Below are 15,286 nucleotides of genomic sequence, written 5' to 3'. Positions count from 1 at the left end.
GGAGCCCGGGCTCTCTCAAGTCAATGAGATCATGGAAGCCATGGAAAGTCAGGCTTCATGAGTACAAATGTCCTTCTGGAGGAGGAGGCTGTCATCCAGAGGACTGAGGATGGAGTCTGTGATTTGTTGACTTCATTATGAAAACTGATAGGCATGCAGGGGGTGAATTTAGGCCACTTGTCTGAGAACTATGTAACACATTGATGGCTGATCAGATAATTCGAGACTCCCTTGCTTTGTACTCCAAGCTCTCATAACATTCTCACTCCACACGTGAATCTTTATATAACGCAGTAATTCCATTTCTTCTCCCATCCTCTGAGCTTTTCGACGTTTTCTTCCTCCTCTTCCCACCCCCCCCCCCCCCCCCAGTCCTGGGGCTTGAACTGAGGGCCTGGGCAGTGTCCCTGAGCTTCTTTTGCTTAAGGCTAGCACTCTACCAACTTGAACTACTGCACCACTTCTGGCCTTTTCTGTTGATGTGGAATCGAACCCAGGGTTTCATGCATACTAGGCAAGCACTACAACTAAGCCACATTCCCAATCCCCTGTTGTTTTCTTTTTAGAGCTTCTTGGTATTTGGTACAACTCCTGGCTCCAGCATGTATTCCAGAATCTGGCATATCCCTGGGCTGCTTTCAACGTCAACCTCTTTTCCCTCCTAAATGATCATTTCCTTCCCCCGAGTTTACCTCCTGGCCTTGGGTTCTGAAAGCACCAGGCGGGTGCTACCTCAGTAGGACACCATCTGGGAGTCTTGTGCAAGGCATCAGGCGACTTATTGGCTGACTTAGAATGATAGAAATGCTGACTGGAAAAATTCGTCTCTAGCGTGAAGAACTGATGGGACTCAGGTAAGGGCATGACGGCCCTGTGAACCGATGAGTGGGCAGAATGGCCGTGTGGTCCATGACTGAGACCTGGGAAGAGATGTCCACCACCAACACGCATGGAGCTGGGCTGCAGGCTGTATCGGACCACCTCCTCTGACCCACACAAACTCACTCATTAGTGTAGCTGCTGATTTGCAGAATCTTCAGAGATTTGTCTTTGTAGACAAACCTGACCAGTTGGCTGCAGGTCCCACCTCCGAGTGCCACCAACCTCCAAACAGGGGCAGTGGATCAGGGAGGCCTGGCCACTCTGAGGCCTTCTCTGATGCTTCTGTTCAAACTGAGCTCCTCTCCAGTTACTCCCCCCCACCCCCAGTATTCTTCTGCTCCCTACTAATCAACTACACGCCAGGGTGGTATATTTCTTCATGGTCTCCAGGGATAGAGACAGGGCCAATGTTATTGTTTCCCTCACTCTGGCACATGCTGGATACTCCTATGTCTGTGGACACGTGCGTGTGTATGTGGAGAGGGTAGGGTACTCTGAATTACAAGATGGAGGTCCGAAGTCATTGCAGGATGTGCAACCACTCACAAGTACTGGCTCACGGAGGAGGCGGTCCTCCCCCTGCAGTAGGAAACTACCAAAAGGGAGGCTGTCATCCAGTGAGGGGAATGGTACACAGCCACAGACCATTAAATGCCACAATCCTGTTCTTTGAATGCCTGCCATCCAGCTGGGCCCAAAACATGGCAATAATCTTCTAAGTGGGCTCTCTGCCTTCCCTCTTATCTATCTTTACTAAGTACATCTCATCTCTCTCCCTCTCAAAGAGGATGATCTGCATGCATTTGGTCACTCTACTTCCTTGATTCAAACTTTATGATAGCTTATAACCCATCCTTCTATTCATTGATCCATCAACTGTTCTACCCATCCATCCAACCATCCGGTCATCTACCTGGCCAACTATCCTTCCAACCATGCATGTATGCATGCATCAATACAACCACTGATTGGCAAACATTTTTGTGAGCTTCTTAAAGGGCCAGTGTTACAAATGGAAAACAAAGCAGACAGGATCCTTGTTCCCTTGGAGTTTATAATCTAAGAGTCAGGGTAAGGTCCTACGAGCCAAAGCTCTGATGCTTTATCTTGGCATTAAATGTCTATCATGGTGTCTTTTCCCCCACCTGCATCTCTGGGTACCACTATTCACAGCTCATGCTCCTCCCCACCCCCCAGATGGATGCTGTTTGGAGATGCTAAAGTTCAAAAGGTTGATGGTGAATTGTCTTGTTCAAGACATGCAGTCACTAAGCACTGAAAGTGAGGTTTGATTAAAGTGTGATGTCTCCAAATCCTGGTGTTTGTGTATCTCAGGAAGCAGGCACACAGTAGGCCTCAAATACAACTGTTTTGTGAATCTATTTTGTGGTTTCCCATGTAACTTTCTTGCTGGTGACACTATGCCAGTATGTCATGCTTCTTTTGGCCAGTTCAAACAACACACCATAGAACTGACCTTCAAAGGCTCTCCAAGGGCAAGGGCATCCCAGGGAAACCCATATGCAATGGAGAAGCGGTATGAGGAAGAGGAGATGGTAGAGAGGGCTTTGAGATCCCAGACTCCAAGGGCTCTGGGGTTTCTGGGATCTCTATGGGTTTTGTAGACTCATAACTCTGAGGATGATGGGAAGTTCAGGTGTGGTTTTGTTTCACAGGATCCAGTTTATCTTGACTTGCCGGGAGTGAAGGTAGAAAGGAAAGTAAGAAGGATTATGGAACAGCTGTAGAGGCAAAGTGTGAATATACTGAGAGAGAAAAAACACTCCATTGGGTACAGAGTTCAAGGAGCATAGATCAGACTTTGACCCAACCTTTCCTCACAGGCTGGAGCTTTGCCTCCCCTATTCCCCCCCTTCCCCCCCCCCCGGTCTTCCCCTGCATCACGGCGTGCAATCAGTGGCCACCAGCAGCCTGGATCCATCTGGGGTGTCTTGGTCTCTCTCCTCTGGGCCACCACAGCATAACCCCCCTGGGCATAGACCTCATCCTGTGTTCTCCAAGTCAAGCGCGTCTAGACATCCTACATGATAGTGGAGAATTACTGCACTGCACAGACCTCTCCCTGCAGGGGTCATTAGTATTATTCTGATCCACTGGACTTCAGATACAATAGCCACCCAGCAAGACCTATGTCTCAGATGATGTGAGAGTCAATTTTCCTGGTGCATCTGGCTTCAAAGGCTTCTTAGAATCTTGGCCTCTTTTTACTTCCAGACTCTTGTGACTCAACCACTGCAGTGTTCTTCATTGGCTTCATTCTGATGTTTTACTCTTAAGAAAGTGGCTGTAGTCAGTTCTGATTTTCTCCTCCCTGCATCCCTGCCTGGGCTCAGATCTTGACCACGCAATGTGGGTTAGAGTCTGAGCACCCCAGGCAGCATGCTGTGTTAGCTAGGGCCAGTCACCAAACATGCCCAGGAACCAGTCTCTCATGTGTGTAATGTCGACATGGCATATTTGTCAAGCAGGAGCTTGGTACTGATAAGCTGTGTCCCAACCCAAGCCTATGCCTCCCTCGTAGCACTGCCTCATGGCTGTCAAATGAGGCTGGTGTGGCTGAATGGCTGGAGGCTCCCTGCCTGGTCTGGGTTCACTTTGCATGCTGTCCCTCCTCCATCCATCTCCAAGTGGCCACTAGTGGTTTCTACAGCTCAGTGGTCTCTCTCTGACACACGTCTACCCTGGATCAAGACTCCATCACAGCCAGGGCCTTCATATCTGAGCACAGAAAGCCCTTGGTGGATAAATGAGTATAGATGGGTATGTCCCAGAATAAACTTTTTTTTCTTTTTGGTTAGTCCTGTGGCTTAAACTCAGGGTCTGGATGTTGTCTCTGAGCTCTTTTGCTTAAGGCTAGCACTCTACCACTTTGAGCCACAACTCAACTTCTGGTTTTCTGGTGATTGATTGGAAATAAGAGTCTCATGGACTTTCCTGCTCCAGCTGGCTTTGAACTGTGATCCTCAGATCTCAGCCTCCTGAGTAGCTACAATGACAGGTGTGAGCCACCAGCACCTGGCCAAGGATGAACTCTTGATCCTGTGCACTAAACAATCAGATTTCACTTGTACATCCTCTGTGTTCTTAGTAGCTTTTTTTTTTTCCTTTTCCTCCCAGCTCTCAGCCAGAGGGCCTTACAAGGGAGCACTGCTTCATAAAATACTAGTAGGCCACTAGATTCAGCCACGTGTTTAAGCAAAACAAGAAGAATCAGACCCTGAAATTCACTCCATCTGTACAAAGACCTTCATTCAGTAATCAAGAATATCTCAGGAACTTCAGCTTGATTTAGGCCTGATTTGTGATTTGGGGACCAAGGCTGGTCTTTGAAATATACTGGTAAGAGCTGGCTACATAGCAACTTAGGGACATTTGCTGAGCTGAAAACAGCAGGGCTCCTAAGTTCTCTTTCACAACAGTAAATGCTGTGTGTAGACAATGCCTGAACTGTGTCACACAAGCAGCAGGTGCAAAGGATGGCTATATGATTTCATGTTCCTGTCCTAGGCACACAGGCACTGGTGAGCTTGAAGGAATGACTTGTCTCTGATGGCATGTGATCTCATGGCCCCAGAGCATGACTCCTTTGCCGGGGTTAGATGTGATTGGTGGTTTCTGTGTTGCCACCAATGAGCAAGTGTCACACATTGTTAGGGTGAGGCTATCAGAATGCATGTCTTGAGATTTCTTCATCCTATGGCTGGTACAGGCAGGGTTGTTGTAGGCAAAATGGGGTCCCTCTGCTAAAGAGACAAGTAGAGATAAGAGTCTGGCTTCAGGGGGGAACATGTAATGCCTACGAGTTTGCTGATTCCAGAAAACCACCATTCACTTATTGCTCTTCATGATTCTCATTACCATTATAGAGATTATGACTCAAGTCCCACTGCTACTGTTTAGGGCGATGGAAACTTAATTTTGAGCAATGGCCAAAACACAATTCATAATCAGGTGACTTCCATTCCACTGTTGTCATGGCAAGGGAAAACCAGTATGTCACATTTCAAGAAAAACTTTTGGTGGTTTACATTATCAGCAATTCTTAGGTATACCACATTCAAATGTTACATGTACTAGTGTTAGAATAGAAACTGAAGGGACATCAGAACTTTATTCAGGGCTTCTTTACCTTGGCAATACTAACATTTGGGGCTAGATAACTGGAGGTTAGGCACCATTCCCTGTCCCTGGCTACAAGATGCCTGGCATGGTCTTCCCTTTTTCTACTTTACAACGTTTAAAGTGCTTCCAAAATTGGTAAATGTTCCCTAAGAGTGAAATCACCCTTAGCCTCCACCTTGAGAACTATAGACTCAAGAAGATTAGGTTGTCTGAAGTGTTTGGATTTAACTATCACCTTACTGCTTACATTAAAAGAACAACTTAGCTCAGGAAAGACATTTCTAACCAAGCAGTCTTAAGTGAGATGACAACACTTATCCTTTGGTAGAGAACTGACTGTTCTAAACACTTTTCGCATGTGTGTGTAAACTAGTTTATTTGCGTGAACATTAAAGGCTGCAGGTACTCTACAGGACAGAAAGCCTGGAGAGAGGGCTTACCTTATCAGGCTCCATTCATCCAGTGTCCCACCGACCGGGCTTGGCGTGAGGCCCTCCTTCCTGTGCCCTCAAACAGAGCTTAACCCGTGGGACAGGGTCAGTCCGTACCCCTCACCCTCAATCCTCCTTACCTGCGTATCTATAAACACAGGGAATGCCTCACTTTGGGGCTAGGCCTGAGATTTGGCCTTGGGTGACCTCCAGGGGGGAATGGGCTCCCCACACTCACCCACCTTCATTCCTGACCTCAGCCTTCAGTGGGGTCGCATGTGGGACTGACTGGTGCTTAACTGCTCACCACGATCCCATCCAGAGCCCCAGCACGCGTGGAGACCCGCAGACCGGGCCCCGCATGTGGAGCCTCCGACCCACTGGGCTTCATCCTGTCACGCACTCCCCCAACCCCTTCCCCGCCTCTTTCCCGCCAGAGTTGCAAATGCCTATGCCCTCTACAAGGGAAGAAAATCTTCAAAAGAAAAAAGAAAGAAAAGTCCATCCCATCTCAGGACACGGGGAGCAACGCAGGACGAGGCGCCCGCCGCCAAGGTTCCCGCGCATAGAGAAACGGAAGGGGCCCGGTGCATTCTGGGAGTGCCTGGAAGCGCTGGCCACCTGATCGCAGAGGCCGGCGGGAGTTGTAGGCACAGTCTGTCTCTTCAGAGAACATTGGGCGGTGTGAGCACCATCACCGCAAGGGCCTCTGGGAGTTGTAGGCCTGCGAGTCGTAGGCGAGAGGACAGGCCCACAGCCTTCTGGGAATCGTAGTTCGCTCACTCGCTTCCACATTTCCTCGGAGTCCGCCGACCTTCCAGGGCGGGCTCTGCCGAGGTGAGCGCTCGCTGCTGCGGCACCAGCTGGTCCCGGCCCCTGATCGGGCTGGTGTCTTCAGACTGAGGGCTTTTGAATTTCTCCCCCACCTTTCTGGAGACGCCCAGACTCCTCTCTCCAGGCGGGCATGACTTCAGGTGCCACACTAGCTTGAGACACGTGCTAGGCTGTGCAGCCTGGTTCCATTTTTTTCCGAGTCAGAATCCCCACCCTCGCCCTCCACCCTGCGTGGGGACCAGCGCGTCCCCCTCGGGGCGGGTAACCAGCCCCAGAGGTGGAGGCTGGGCCCCCACCTCCTGTGACACAGCTCAGGAAATGCTTCCCAGAGCAAAGAACCTTCACCGACCCCGCTCAAATGGAAAGCTGGATGCGGGGCGTGCAGCGGGGTCTAAACGCACACCTCGTGCTCCTTCTCCCCACTGCCCTCCTCTCCTCTTCCAAGTACTCAGTCCAATACCTCGAGGCGCGAAGATCCACGGCGTCTCTCCCTCCACCCCCGGCAGAGCCTGGTGCGGAGTCACATCACCGGAGGAGATTCAGAATCCCCCTTTTCTCCCCGCTCCCCAGAAGCCGTCCAGGAGGCCGTCGCCCTCTTCACACTGACGCTGGGGACCCCAGCCCCAGAAGGCATCCCCTCCAGCACACACCCCGGCGCCTGGTCCACCCGCAGCTAGGCCTGCGCGTATAGCCCGCTTCTCTCACCCCGCGCAGGCGCAGCCAACCCCTCGCGCCCTGGCCATCCCTGCCCCTGCTGCACCTTCTGCGGGGTGCTGCGGCGCCGCGCTCGAGGAGGGGCGCGCCGCGTGGGGGCCACGCGCATAGTGACGGATGAGTGCATGCGCGGCGGCGGGCGGGGGCGCGCTTGGGCGGGGAGGGCTCTGAGAGGGCGCGCCCCGAATTGGGTCCAGAGACACCCCCCCCTCAAGACGGGTGATGCCGGGCTGAGGCCAGGCAGAGGGTCCCGAAAGACTTCAGTCTTGGCCGGGAGGTCTCCCTGACCCCCTCCAGCCCCTCCCGGGCCCTGGCTGGGTTCCTGGGTCTCCCTGACCCCCTCCAGCCCCTCCCGGGGTCCCCCACCCATCCCCACCCCCTGCAGCGATCCGGCGGAGCGAGGACCTCGCGCCCTGACCCGCGCCGCTCTCTCCCGCCTCCAGGTCACAACACGGACGACATGGCGGAGACGGTGCTCATGAACTTCCTGCGGGGCGACGCGGGGCGGCTGGCGCGCGGCGGGGGCCTGAGGTCCGCGGGCGAGGGCTGCGCGCTGCCGCGCTGCCGGCCGCTGCAGCTGGCGTTGCAGAAGGAGGGGGTGCTGTACGCGCACTTCCGCCGCCTCCGCTATTTCTCCCGCTTCTTCCGCGGGCACGCGCGCCAGCTGCTCAAGCGCCCGGAGGCGGCGCGGCCGTGGGCCGTGCTGGACCTGGTGCACTCGGCCGAGCGCCTGGCGCTGGCCCCCGCCGCGCGCCCCCCGCGCCTCGGCGCCTGCTCCCGCTGTGGGACGCTGGCCAGCCGCGCGCACTTTGCCAGGCCTGCGCGCTCCTGGACAGCCTCAACCGCGGCCGCCCGCGCCTGGCCATCGACAAGGGCCGGCGCGGGCTGGATGAGAGGCTGGGCGAGGTGGGGCCGGGGAGTGGGGGGCCGGGGTACACCCCTGCCGCCGCCACCGTTGAGGCCAAGGCCAAGGCCGTCCCCGCGGGCCCAGGTGAGGATGGAGACTGGGACTGAGCTCAGGAGGTGTGATTTAAAATAAACAACTCCACTATTTCATTAGTCATAGGTTTGGGCGTTGGATACTGAGCCAGTGTCCCCCAGAAATGAGCTGGCCAGCTTCTCTTGTGACCACTGCAGAGTCGGGGACTGACATGGTCACTTGTGTGGGACCGAGTGGTTCTGGACACCTAGTTGTTCACTTAATTTCAACAGTGAAAAACGTTCTCCGGACTCAGCCTTGAGGAACTAGGCCTGTGAGGTCCTGCCTCGCCTGAACCTCCACTGCACCCCTCCCTCAGCCTGTGCTCGAACAGCATGAAAGCCAGAGGAGAGGAGGTGTGGTGAGTTCCTGGTGGTGAAGATGGAGGTGGTGGGTGGTGGGTTTCAGGAAAGGTGGCCCCAGAGAACAGGAATGAGTAGACCACAGGGTGGGTGTGGCCCCGTCCAGCAGATTCCCGTGCTGGCTGAAAGGATCTCTTTGGACACATCGTTGTCAAGAAAGGCCAGAGAGGGCCCTAGATCTGCCCAGTGATTCCTAGGGTTCCCCAGCCTCTGCTTTTTATTGGTGAGAGAGTATGTATTAACTTAAACCTGGATATCAAGATACCTGGGTGTAGCATTGAAATGTTTGTCTGACCATTTCTCCCTACCTTCTCTTGTTTTGCTAAAATAAATCCTTGTAAGAACTCACAAAAGCCATGCCTTAGAAAGTGCTAGAGCCTGTCTGTCCAATCCACCAGGTGTCCTCTAGTTCTGCTCTGCTTGAGGATGCTATGACAGAAGTTACTGCTGTCTCGGGGGCTCTGGGTACTTCCATGGTTTACCTCTGACTTCTGGTCAGACGGGCCCTGGGGCCAGGGCTGAGTTCCGAGGCCCTCCTCACTTGCTTGTCTTGATCTTTAAGTACTCTCTGTTTTCTGTGACTCTCTGGTCTCAAGACTTTTGAAAGCTCATCCCACCAAAACTGAGAGAAGCGTAATGGAGTTCCTGTGGATCTGTGATAACAGGTGATGCCTGGCCCCCAGGGTTGTCTGGTGAGGGCTTCTGCTTGGATCCCTGAAAAGGAAGAAAAAAAGAGTCACAACAAGAATAGAGACAAGCTGAGTGCTGGTGGCTTATACCTGTAATTCTTGCCACTCCAAAAGCTGAAGTCTGAGGATGGAAAGTCAGAGCCAGCCCAGGCAGGAAAGTCTGTAAGGCTCTTATCCTCAGTAAATTACTCAGAAGAAGTCAGGAAGGAGAGCTGTGGCTCAAGTGATGGAACACGAACCTCAAAGACTCAGCTCTGAGTTCAGCTCCAGGATCAGCCCTTCCCCCCTCCCCAAAAAATTGCATGATGGAATTTCTTATACTTTTATATTGGCTCAAGATCCATTTTGAATGTAAACTGACCTTTCTCAGTCATCCCCCATGCAGTTTCTGGCTGTCGGTTTCCTCACTTTCCTCTCACTTTCTAATCCAGAAAGCTGTGGTCTGCGGTCACCTCGAGGAAGCTAGTTCCCTCTGAGAGCTACATGTAGCCTGCTTGCCTATTGCGCCCTGCTGGCCGCCACCCACCCCACTGGCTGCGCAGGGACCACCTCTTGGTGACAGCGTGACTCTGTGGGAGTTGTATGTGGTCCTTCCAAATCCACTATCAGAATTCCTAAAAGGATTGAGGTGGTGTGACATTCTGAAGCTCAATAAAGTCAGGTCTGTCTGTCTGTCTGTCTGTCTCTCTCTCTCTCTCTTCCCATTGGTCCTGTGAGAAGAGATATGCTTACCTCATCTCCCTGGGGTCTGTGTGATGAGTAATTTTTTCTATTTGCATATATTTAATTGTACAAAGTAAGAGGTTCCATTATGACACTTCCATTTAGTCTCTCACACATACCCCAATTACTCTCTTTTTTTGGGGGGTGCAGTCATGTGGCTTGACCTCTTGGTGCTCAAGACTAGCACTCTACCACTTGAGCCACAGTGTCACTTCTGGCTTTTACTAAGTAGTTTATTGGAGATAAGAGTCTCACAGACTTTCTTTCCTGGTCTGGCTTTGACTGTGATCCTCAGATCTCAGCCTCCTGAGTAGCTAGGATGACAGGCATGAGCCACTGGCACCCAGCTCCCAGTTACTCTTGTTACTCCCTTACTCTTTCTTATCCCACTTCTTCCCCATTTCCCATCTCCTTCCATCTCCTGGTAGTCTCCCCCCACGGTCCTCCCCTCCCCACACTGACCTGGAAGAAAAGCAGGATCCTACTGGAAAAATAGCTAAAGCAAAAAGAAGCCGGGGTCCTGACTCAAGTGGTAGAGTACCTGCCTAGCAGATGGGGGTGGGGGCGAGGGTGAGGGGATCCTGGGTTGAAATCCCAGCACTACCAGAAGTCAAATGTAATTTAAATGTCACTTGCTGCATTTGTGGAGGAAATAAAGACAGTCCTTGGCCACTGGGCCCACTGGGCAGAGGTGGGTGTCACTGGGGAGCAGGAGCTGCAGGCCGGCCCCAGAGGACTCTAGGATGGGAACTCCACCGTGGGTAGTGGAAGCACCGTGTTGGCAAGGGGGAAATGAAAAGCACCTCCAACTTGCACTCAGCCACGGCAAGAATGCAGTCATTTGACAAATCTGAAGATGTTTTCCATTGATGGGATGTTATCAATAAACATATCAAGTTTGCTTAATAATTCTGGGGCTGCTAAAGCAGCCAGATTGTAACTGCAACCAAGACCACCAATTTGTGTTTATTTTAATCACAAAACATCCTCACATGTTTAAAAAAATGCTTTGATTCTGCATCCTAGCAATATTAAGGGAGTTCATTATCTAAGATAACATTTATAATAGCAATGAAAAGTGTACAGGAAGGACAAAAAAACAGCAAGGTGCCGGTGGCTCATACTTGTAATCCTAGATACTCAGGAAGCTGAGATCTGATTGTGGTTCAAAGCCAGCCACAACAGGAAAGTCCCTGTGAGTCTTGTCTCCAATGAACCACCAAAAGAAAACCACAAATGGTGCTGAAGCTAAGTGGTAGAGCGCTCGCCTTGAGCTGAAGAGCTGAGGGACAGTGCCCAGGCCAAGAGTTCAAGCCCCACTACCGAACAACAAAAACAACCAGGCACCAGTGGCTCACACCTATAATCCTAGCTACTCAGGAGGCCGAGATCTGAGGATCATGGTTCAAAGCCAGCCTGGGCAGGAAAGTCCATGAGACTTATCTCCAATAAACTATTCAGAAAAAGCCAGAAGTGGCACTGTGGCTCAAATGTTAGAGCACTAGCCTTGAGCATAGAGAGGCTCAGGAACAGCGCCCAGGCCCTGAGTTCAAGCCCCAGGACTGGCACACACCGTACACAAGTAGCCAAGGGACAGCGTTGGGGTGATGATGTCTGGTCACTCACCCAGCTGACCGTACCCATCACAGGGTCTTCATCCTTTGTGCCCTGTGGTCTCCCAGTTGTGCAAAGCCTGTACATCTTCACTCTACAGGAAGAGAAGAGCGGACTGTGGGCTGGGAAGCCTCAGGAACAGGAGAGTGGGCTACCTCTTCCCCCCCACTAAGGCTGGCAAAAGGGTGACTGAGGTTTCCAGGCCCCCCTGAACTGGACACAGAGGCCAGATGGACCTATGACAGAAGACTCCCAGCCCCAGGCACCTAGAGCTTTGTCCAAGGTCCTCTAAGACTGAATTTCTGTTCTAGAAGGCTCCTGCCCCACCCCACAAACATCCCACCATGATTTCACCATTTCCCAAAAGTAGATGCAGCCAGTGAGAGAGAAGTGGACATGTTTTTCTCTATGCAACTCGATGTTATTTGGAAGAGAAAGGAGTGTGTGTGCACCAGTGTGGATCAATCTTGAAACCTTGAATCCTGGTAAATGATGCCCAGGTGTTTATGTTCTCTATCGTGGGCTAATGAAATAGTTCTGACCTTGTAGAGATGGGTGCATGACTGTGTGTGAATGGACCTCAAGTCTTTCAGTCATACACTTTATTTTTGCACCAGTTCCAGAGCTTGAACTCAGGGCCTGGGCCTAACCGGACCCATGGCCAGTAAGAGCTTTACAGCTCAAGCTCATTGGGATAATGTGGGGGACTCCCAGCGAAGACAGGGCGCCTCTGTGTGCTCTGCACCCCATTGTCTTCATGCCCATCTCCCTGTCTCTCCTTATTGGAGGGGGCTCCTTAGCATCTGGGGGGGTCACTCTCCTCATCTGTGCCAGGTCCTGTCCTTGGAGCCCAGTCCTTCAGTGCCAACACGTCCCCCTGGGACCAGGACTTACATGCAGAAGAAAATTAGGCACAGACATAGACCCAGCAGAATGGTGGCCCCAGCACCTCCAAGGGCGGCCAGAGCCAGCGGAGCCTCCGACCTGGGCACTGGCTTCCCTGTGGAAAAGTAGGAGGGGGTGCGGGGCAGGGGAGAGGACTTATTCTCTGGACCTTCTCTTCTACAGCATCCTCCCCGGGAACTCACTCCAGGCCCCAGCTTACCCGCCCTCCCCGCCAGCCCTCCCCCACGCCCATCCCCCCCACATGTCCCCTCTCCTGCTCCCCCCCTCCTGCATCCCTCTAGAAAAGGCCCCTGACCTGGCAGCAGCAGGATCAGGGCGCTCTGGGCTCCGCGCACATTCTGGGCCTGGCAGCTGAGCTCCAGGCTGGAGCTGAACATCTGGCGGAGGCTCAGGGAGCTGTTGACCCACAGCCTGGCCGAGCTGGAGGTGACAGCGACTGAGGTGTTGTTGCCGCTGCCCTCCACCAGCAGCGCCTCCCCCAGCCGCCACTGCAGGGTGGGGGCTGGCCAGGCGCGGGAGGCACAGGTGCAGTGCAGCCCCTCGGCCCCCCAGGAGCAGGAGGGGCCCAGCAGCTGAGGGAGATCTGCAGGAGGAAGGCAGAGGGTCAGCAGGAGTCCCCCTGCCGGCACACAGCTCACAGAGCCGGTCTGGGAACCCAGCGAAGGTGCAGCCCTTTGGCTGCCATCTCCACCCTGCTCCAGGGTCCCTGTGGGGGAGAGTGGGAAGGCATTGGGAGCCTGAGACCCCCCCCAGAACCAGCCCAGTGGTACAGAGGGCTAGCTGTCCACAGCACAGTGCACCCACAGGTGCTGGCCGTATTGAAGAAAGGGAGGCATTCTGCACACTTCTGAAGTCTGGAGGACAGAAAGACAAAAGAGTTTGCAGGAAGAATAAGAGAGAGAAAGAGGGAGAGGTGGGCAAGAGGCTGCAGGGAGAATGATGGCAAAGGAGTTGGAAGGGAAGGAGGAGATGCAGATGAAGAAGGAGAAGAGGAAGGGAAGGAGGGAGAGGATGGCTCCATCTCCTTCCAGGGTCGGATCCCTCTCCCCACCCTGCGTCAGCCCCTTTGGTCCTCAGAGGGGGCCAAGCCCCTCTGGATGATGAGAAATGGGACAGAGGGGCGGGGGGGGGGGGGGGCTGAGCTGTGGGTGAGTGGAAGGGCAAGGATTCCATGTAAGAACTGGGCCAGGCAGGGGTGGGGGAGGGAGGGTGTGACATCATCTCACGGTAACTGTCCCCATGTGTGTGCAGTGAGTGTGCACAGCCATGCATGGGGCGGGGTGGGGTGGGGTTCATGTCTCCCCTCTCCTAGAATGTGATTCATGCAGTCTCTGCCCACAAACCCATCCAGAGCTGGAGGGGACAGAAAGTTCTACCTGTGCCGTTCGGAGCAATGAGGATGCTGATGTTCTGAGGAGCATCTAGATAGAAAGATCCTGCCCAGACCCCCTGCCTCCCTGCACACACACCAAGAACCTATTCACCCTCACTCTTTCCCTCCCCCCTCTACTTCCCGCCCCCCCCCCCACCAGCCATTTGTCCAGCACTCACAGGAGACGTTGAGCAGGATGGTTCTCTCTGTACGTTCACGACTTCCTTGCAGTTCCACCTGACAGGTGAGGCTAGTGTTGTGGTCCTCTGCCTGTGGGACGAGGGTGAGCACAGGGCTGTGGATATTCCTGGGGTATGTGGACTTCAGGACATCCCCGGTCCAGGAGAAGGTGAGAGGCCGGCCCCCTTCGCAGTGTCCTGGAAGACCACAGGTCAGCTGTGCCAGGCGGCCAGACGGCAGATGCTCTGGAGAGTGGATCACTGGCTTCTCCATCAGAGCTGAGGAGGAGATGAGTAGACACCTGAACCCAGGTCTCTGGAGACCCTCGGAGTGGACAGTGACTCAGGACCCATGCCTTCTGACCACTTGACCTCAAGACACAGATGTCAGCAGGGCGTTGGTGGCTCACGCCTGTCATCCTAGCTACTCAGGAGGCTGAGATCTGAGGATCATGGTTCAAAGCCAGCCCGGGCAGAAAAGTCCATCGTATCTCCAATAAACCACCAAAAAACTGGAAGTGGCGCTGTGGCTCAAGTGGCAGAGCACTCGCTTTGAGCTGAAGAGCTGAGGAACAGCCCTCCCCCCCCCCCCCCCCCCCCCCCCCGCCAAAAGAAAAGACATCCTGGTGCGGTGGTCTCAGCAAGCCAGGGGGCCCTGGCTCCCAGCTTACCTGTCACCTCCAGCGTCAGCCTCGTCTCTCTGTAAGTGTATCTTGTATTCCCTGTTCCCTCTATGTGGAGAAAGTAGCTCCCTCTGTCCCCACGCTTGGCATCACTGACGTGCAGAGAACAGTTGGTGCTCTTTGAATGCTCAAGGAGCCGGAACCGGCCCCTGGTGTCTGTTTCCACCTTTATGTTTGGGTCGTTTGTAGCCACAGGATACTGTTCTGTCTTGTACCCACTCTTGAACCAGTAGATGTAGAGCTGGTGGGAGGCCCCCATCTTATACTGAGGGTAGGAGAAGGTGCAGGGCACTGAGACACACAGGCCCTCCTGCACTGTCACCAGCTTTGGCACTCGGAGGTTGAACTCCTGTTCCACTTGCAGGGTTCCTAGAAGTGAGGGGAGAGACTTCAGCTGCATCCCATCCCCCTGCCCTGCCCTGCCCCCCTCCTTCGGCCCACTCACCAGCCCACAGCAGGGGCAAGGGCAGCAGCAGCAGCCACAGCAGGGCCCCCATTCTGCACTGGTCAGCACCCTTTCCTGTCCAGCCTCCCATGTGAGATGAAGGGCGCAAGGGCATGTGGGGCCCACAACAGGAAATCACTGCTCAAGGGGGAACTGCAGCCACCCACCAAAGAGGAACTGGGGTGTCCCTTGCCACACCCAGGGCTGTAGCCAGGAAGCCAGCTCACCCTTCCGGGATGCTGCTGCAATGACAAGACCTAGGTTCCCCGGGGAGGGAGGGAGGGTTTTCTGGGGACAGTCAACTGGAAGGGCCACTTGCTAAATGAGGTC

At 53.8% G+C, this 15,286-nt stretch overlaps 1 protein-coding gene across 2 annotated transcripts; it reads right to left on the bottom strand.

Annotated features, from left to right (window-relative positions):
- Positions 1 to 8,490: 8,490 nt before the first annotated feature.
- Positions 8,491 to 15,056, bottom strand: Siglec5 (sialic acid binding Ig like lectin 5). 2 transcript variants are annotated; one of them, XM_042700491.1, is made up of 7 exons: positions 14,957 to 15,056; positions 14,500 to 14,880; positions 13,829 to 14,107; positions 12,573 to 12,860; positions 12,266 to 12,371; positions 11,384 to 11,465; positions 8,491 to 9,059 (listed from the first exon to the last, which is right to left on the bottom strand). In XM_042700491.1, exons 1-7 carry the CDS (start codon positions 15,045 to 15,047, stop codon positions 8,937 to 8,939), a joined length of 1,350 nt encoding a protein of 449 aa, XP_042556425.1. In that variant the 5' UTR covers positions 15,048 to 15,056; the 3' UTR covers positions 8,491 to 8,936. The 2 variants fall into 2 exon arrangements, with proteins under 2 accessions (XP_042556425.1, XP_042556427.1); XM_042700493.1 differs by having other exon boundaries at positions 13,829 to 14,026.
- Between the last annotated feature and the right edge of the window lie 230 nt (positions 15,057 to 15,286).

The sequence above is a fragment of the Dipodomys spectabilis genome, unplaced genomic scaffold, assembly GCF_019054845.1.
Source record: "Dipodomys spectabilis isolate Male_0828 unplaced genomic scaffold, ASM1905484v1 ptg000266l, whole genome shotgun sequence".
NCBI classification, from domain to species: Eukaryota; Metazoa; Chordata; class Mammalia; order Rodentia; family Heteromyidae; genus Dipodomys; species Dipodomys spectabilis.
This window is presented reverse-complemented; position numbering and strand designations above follow the sequence as displayed.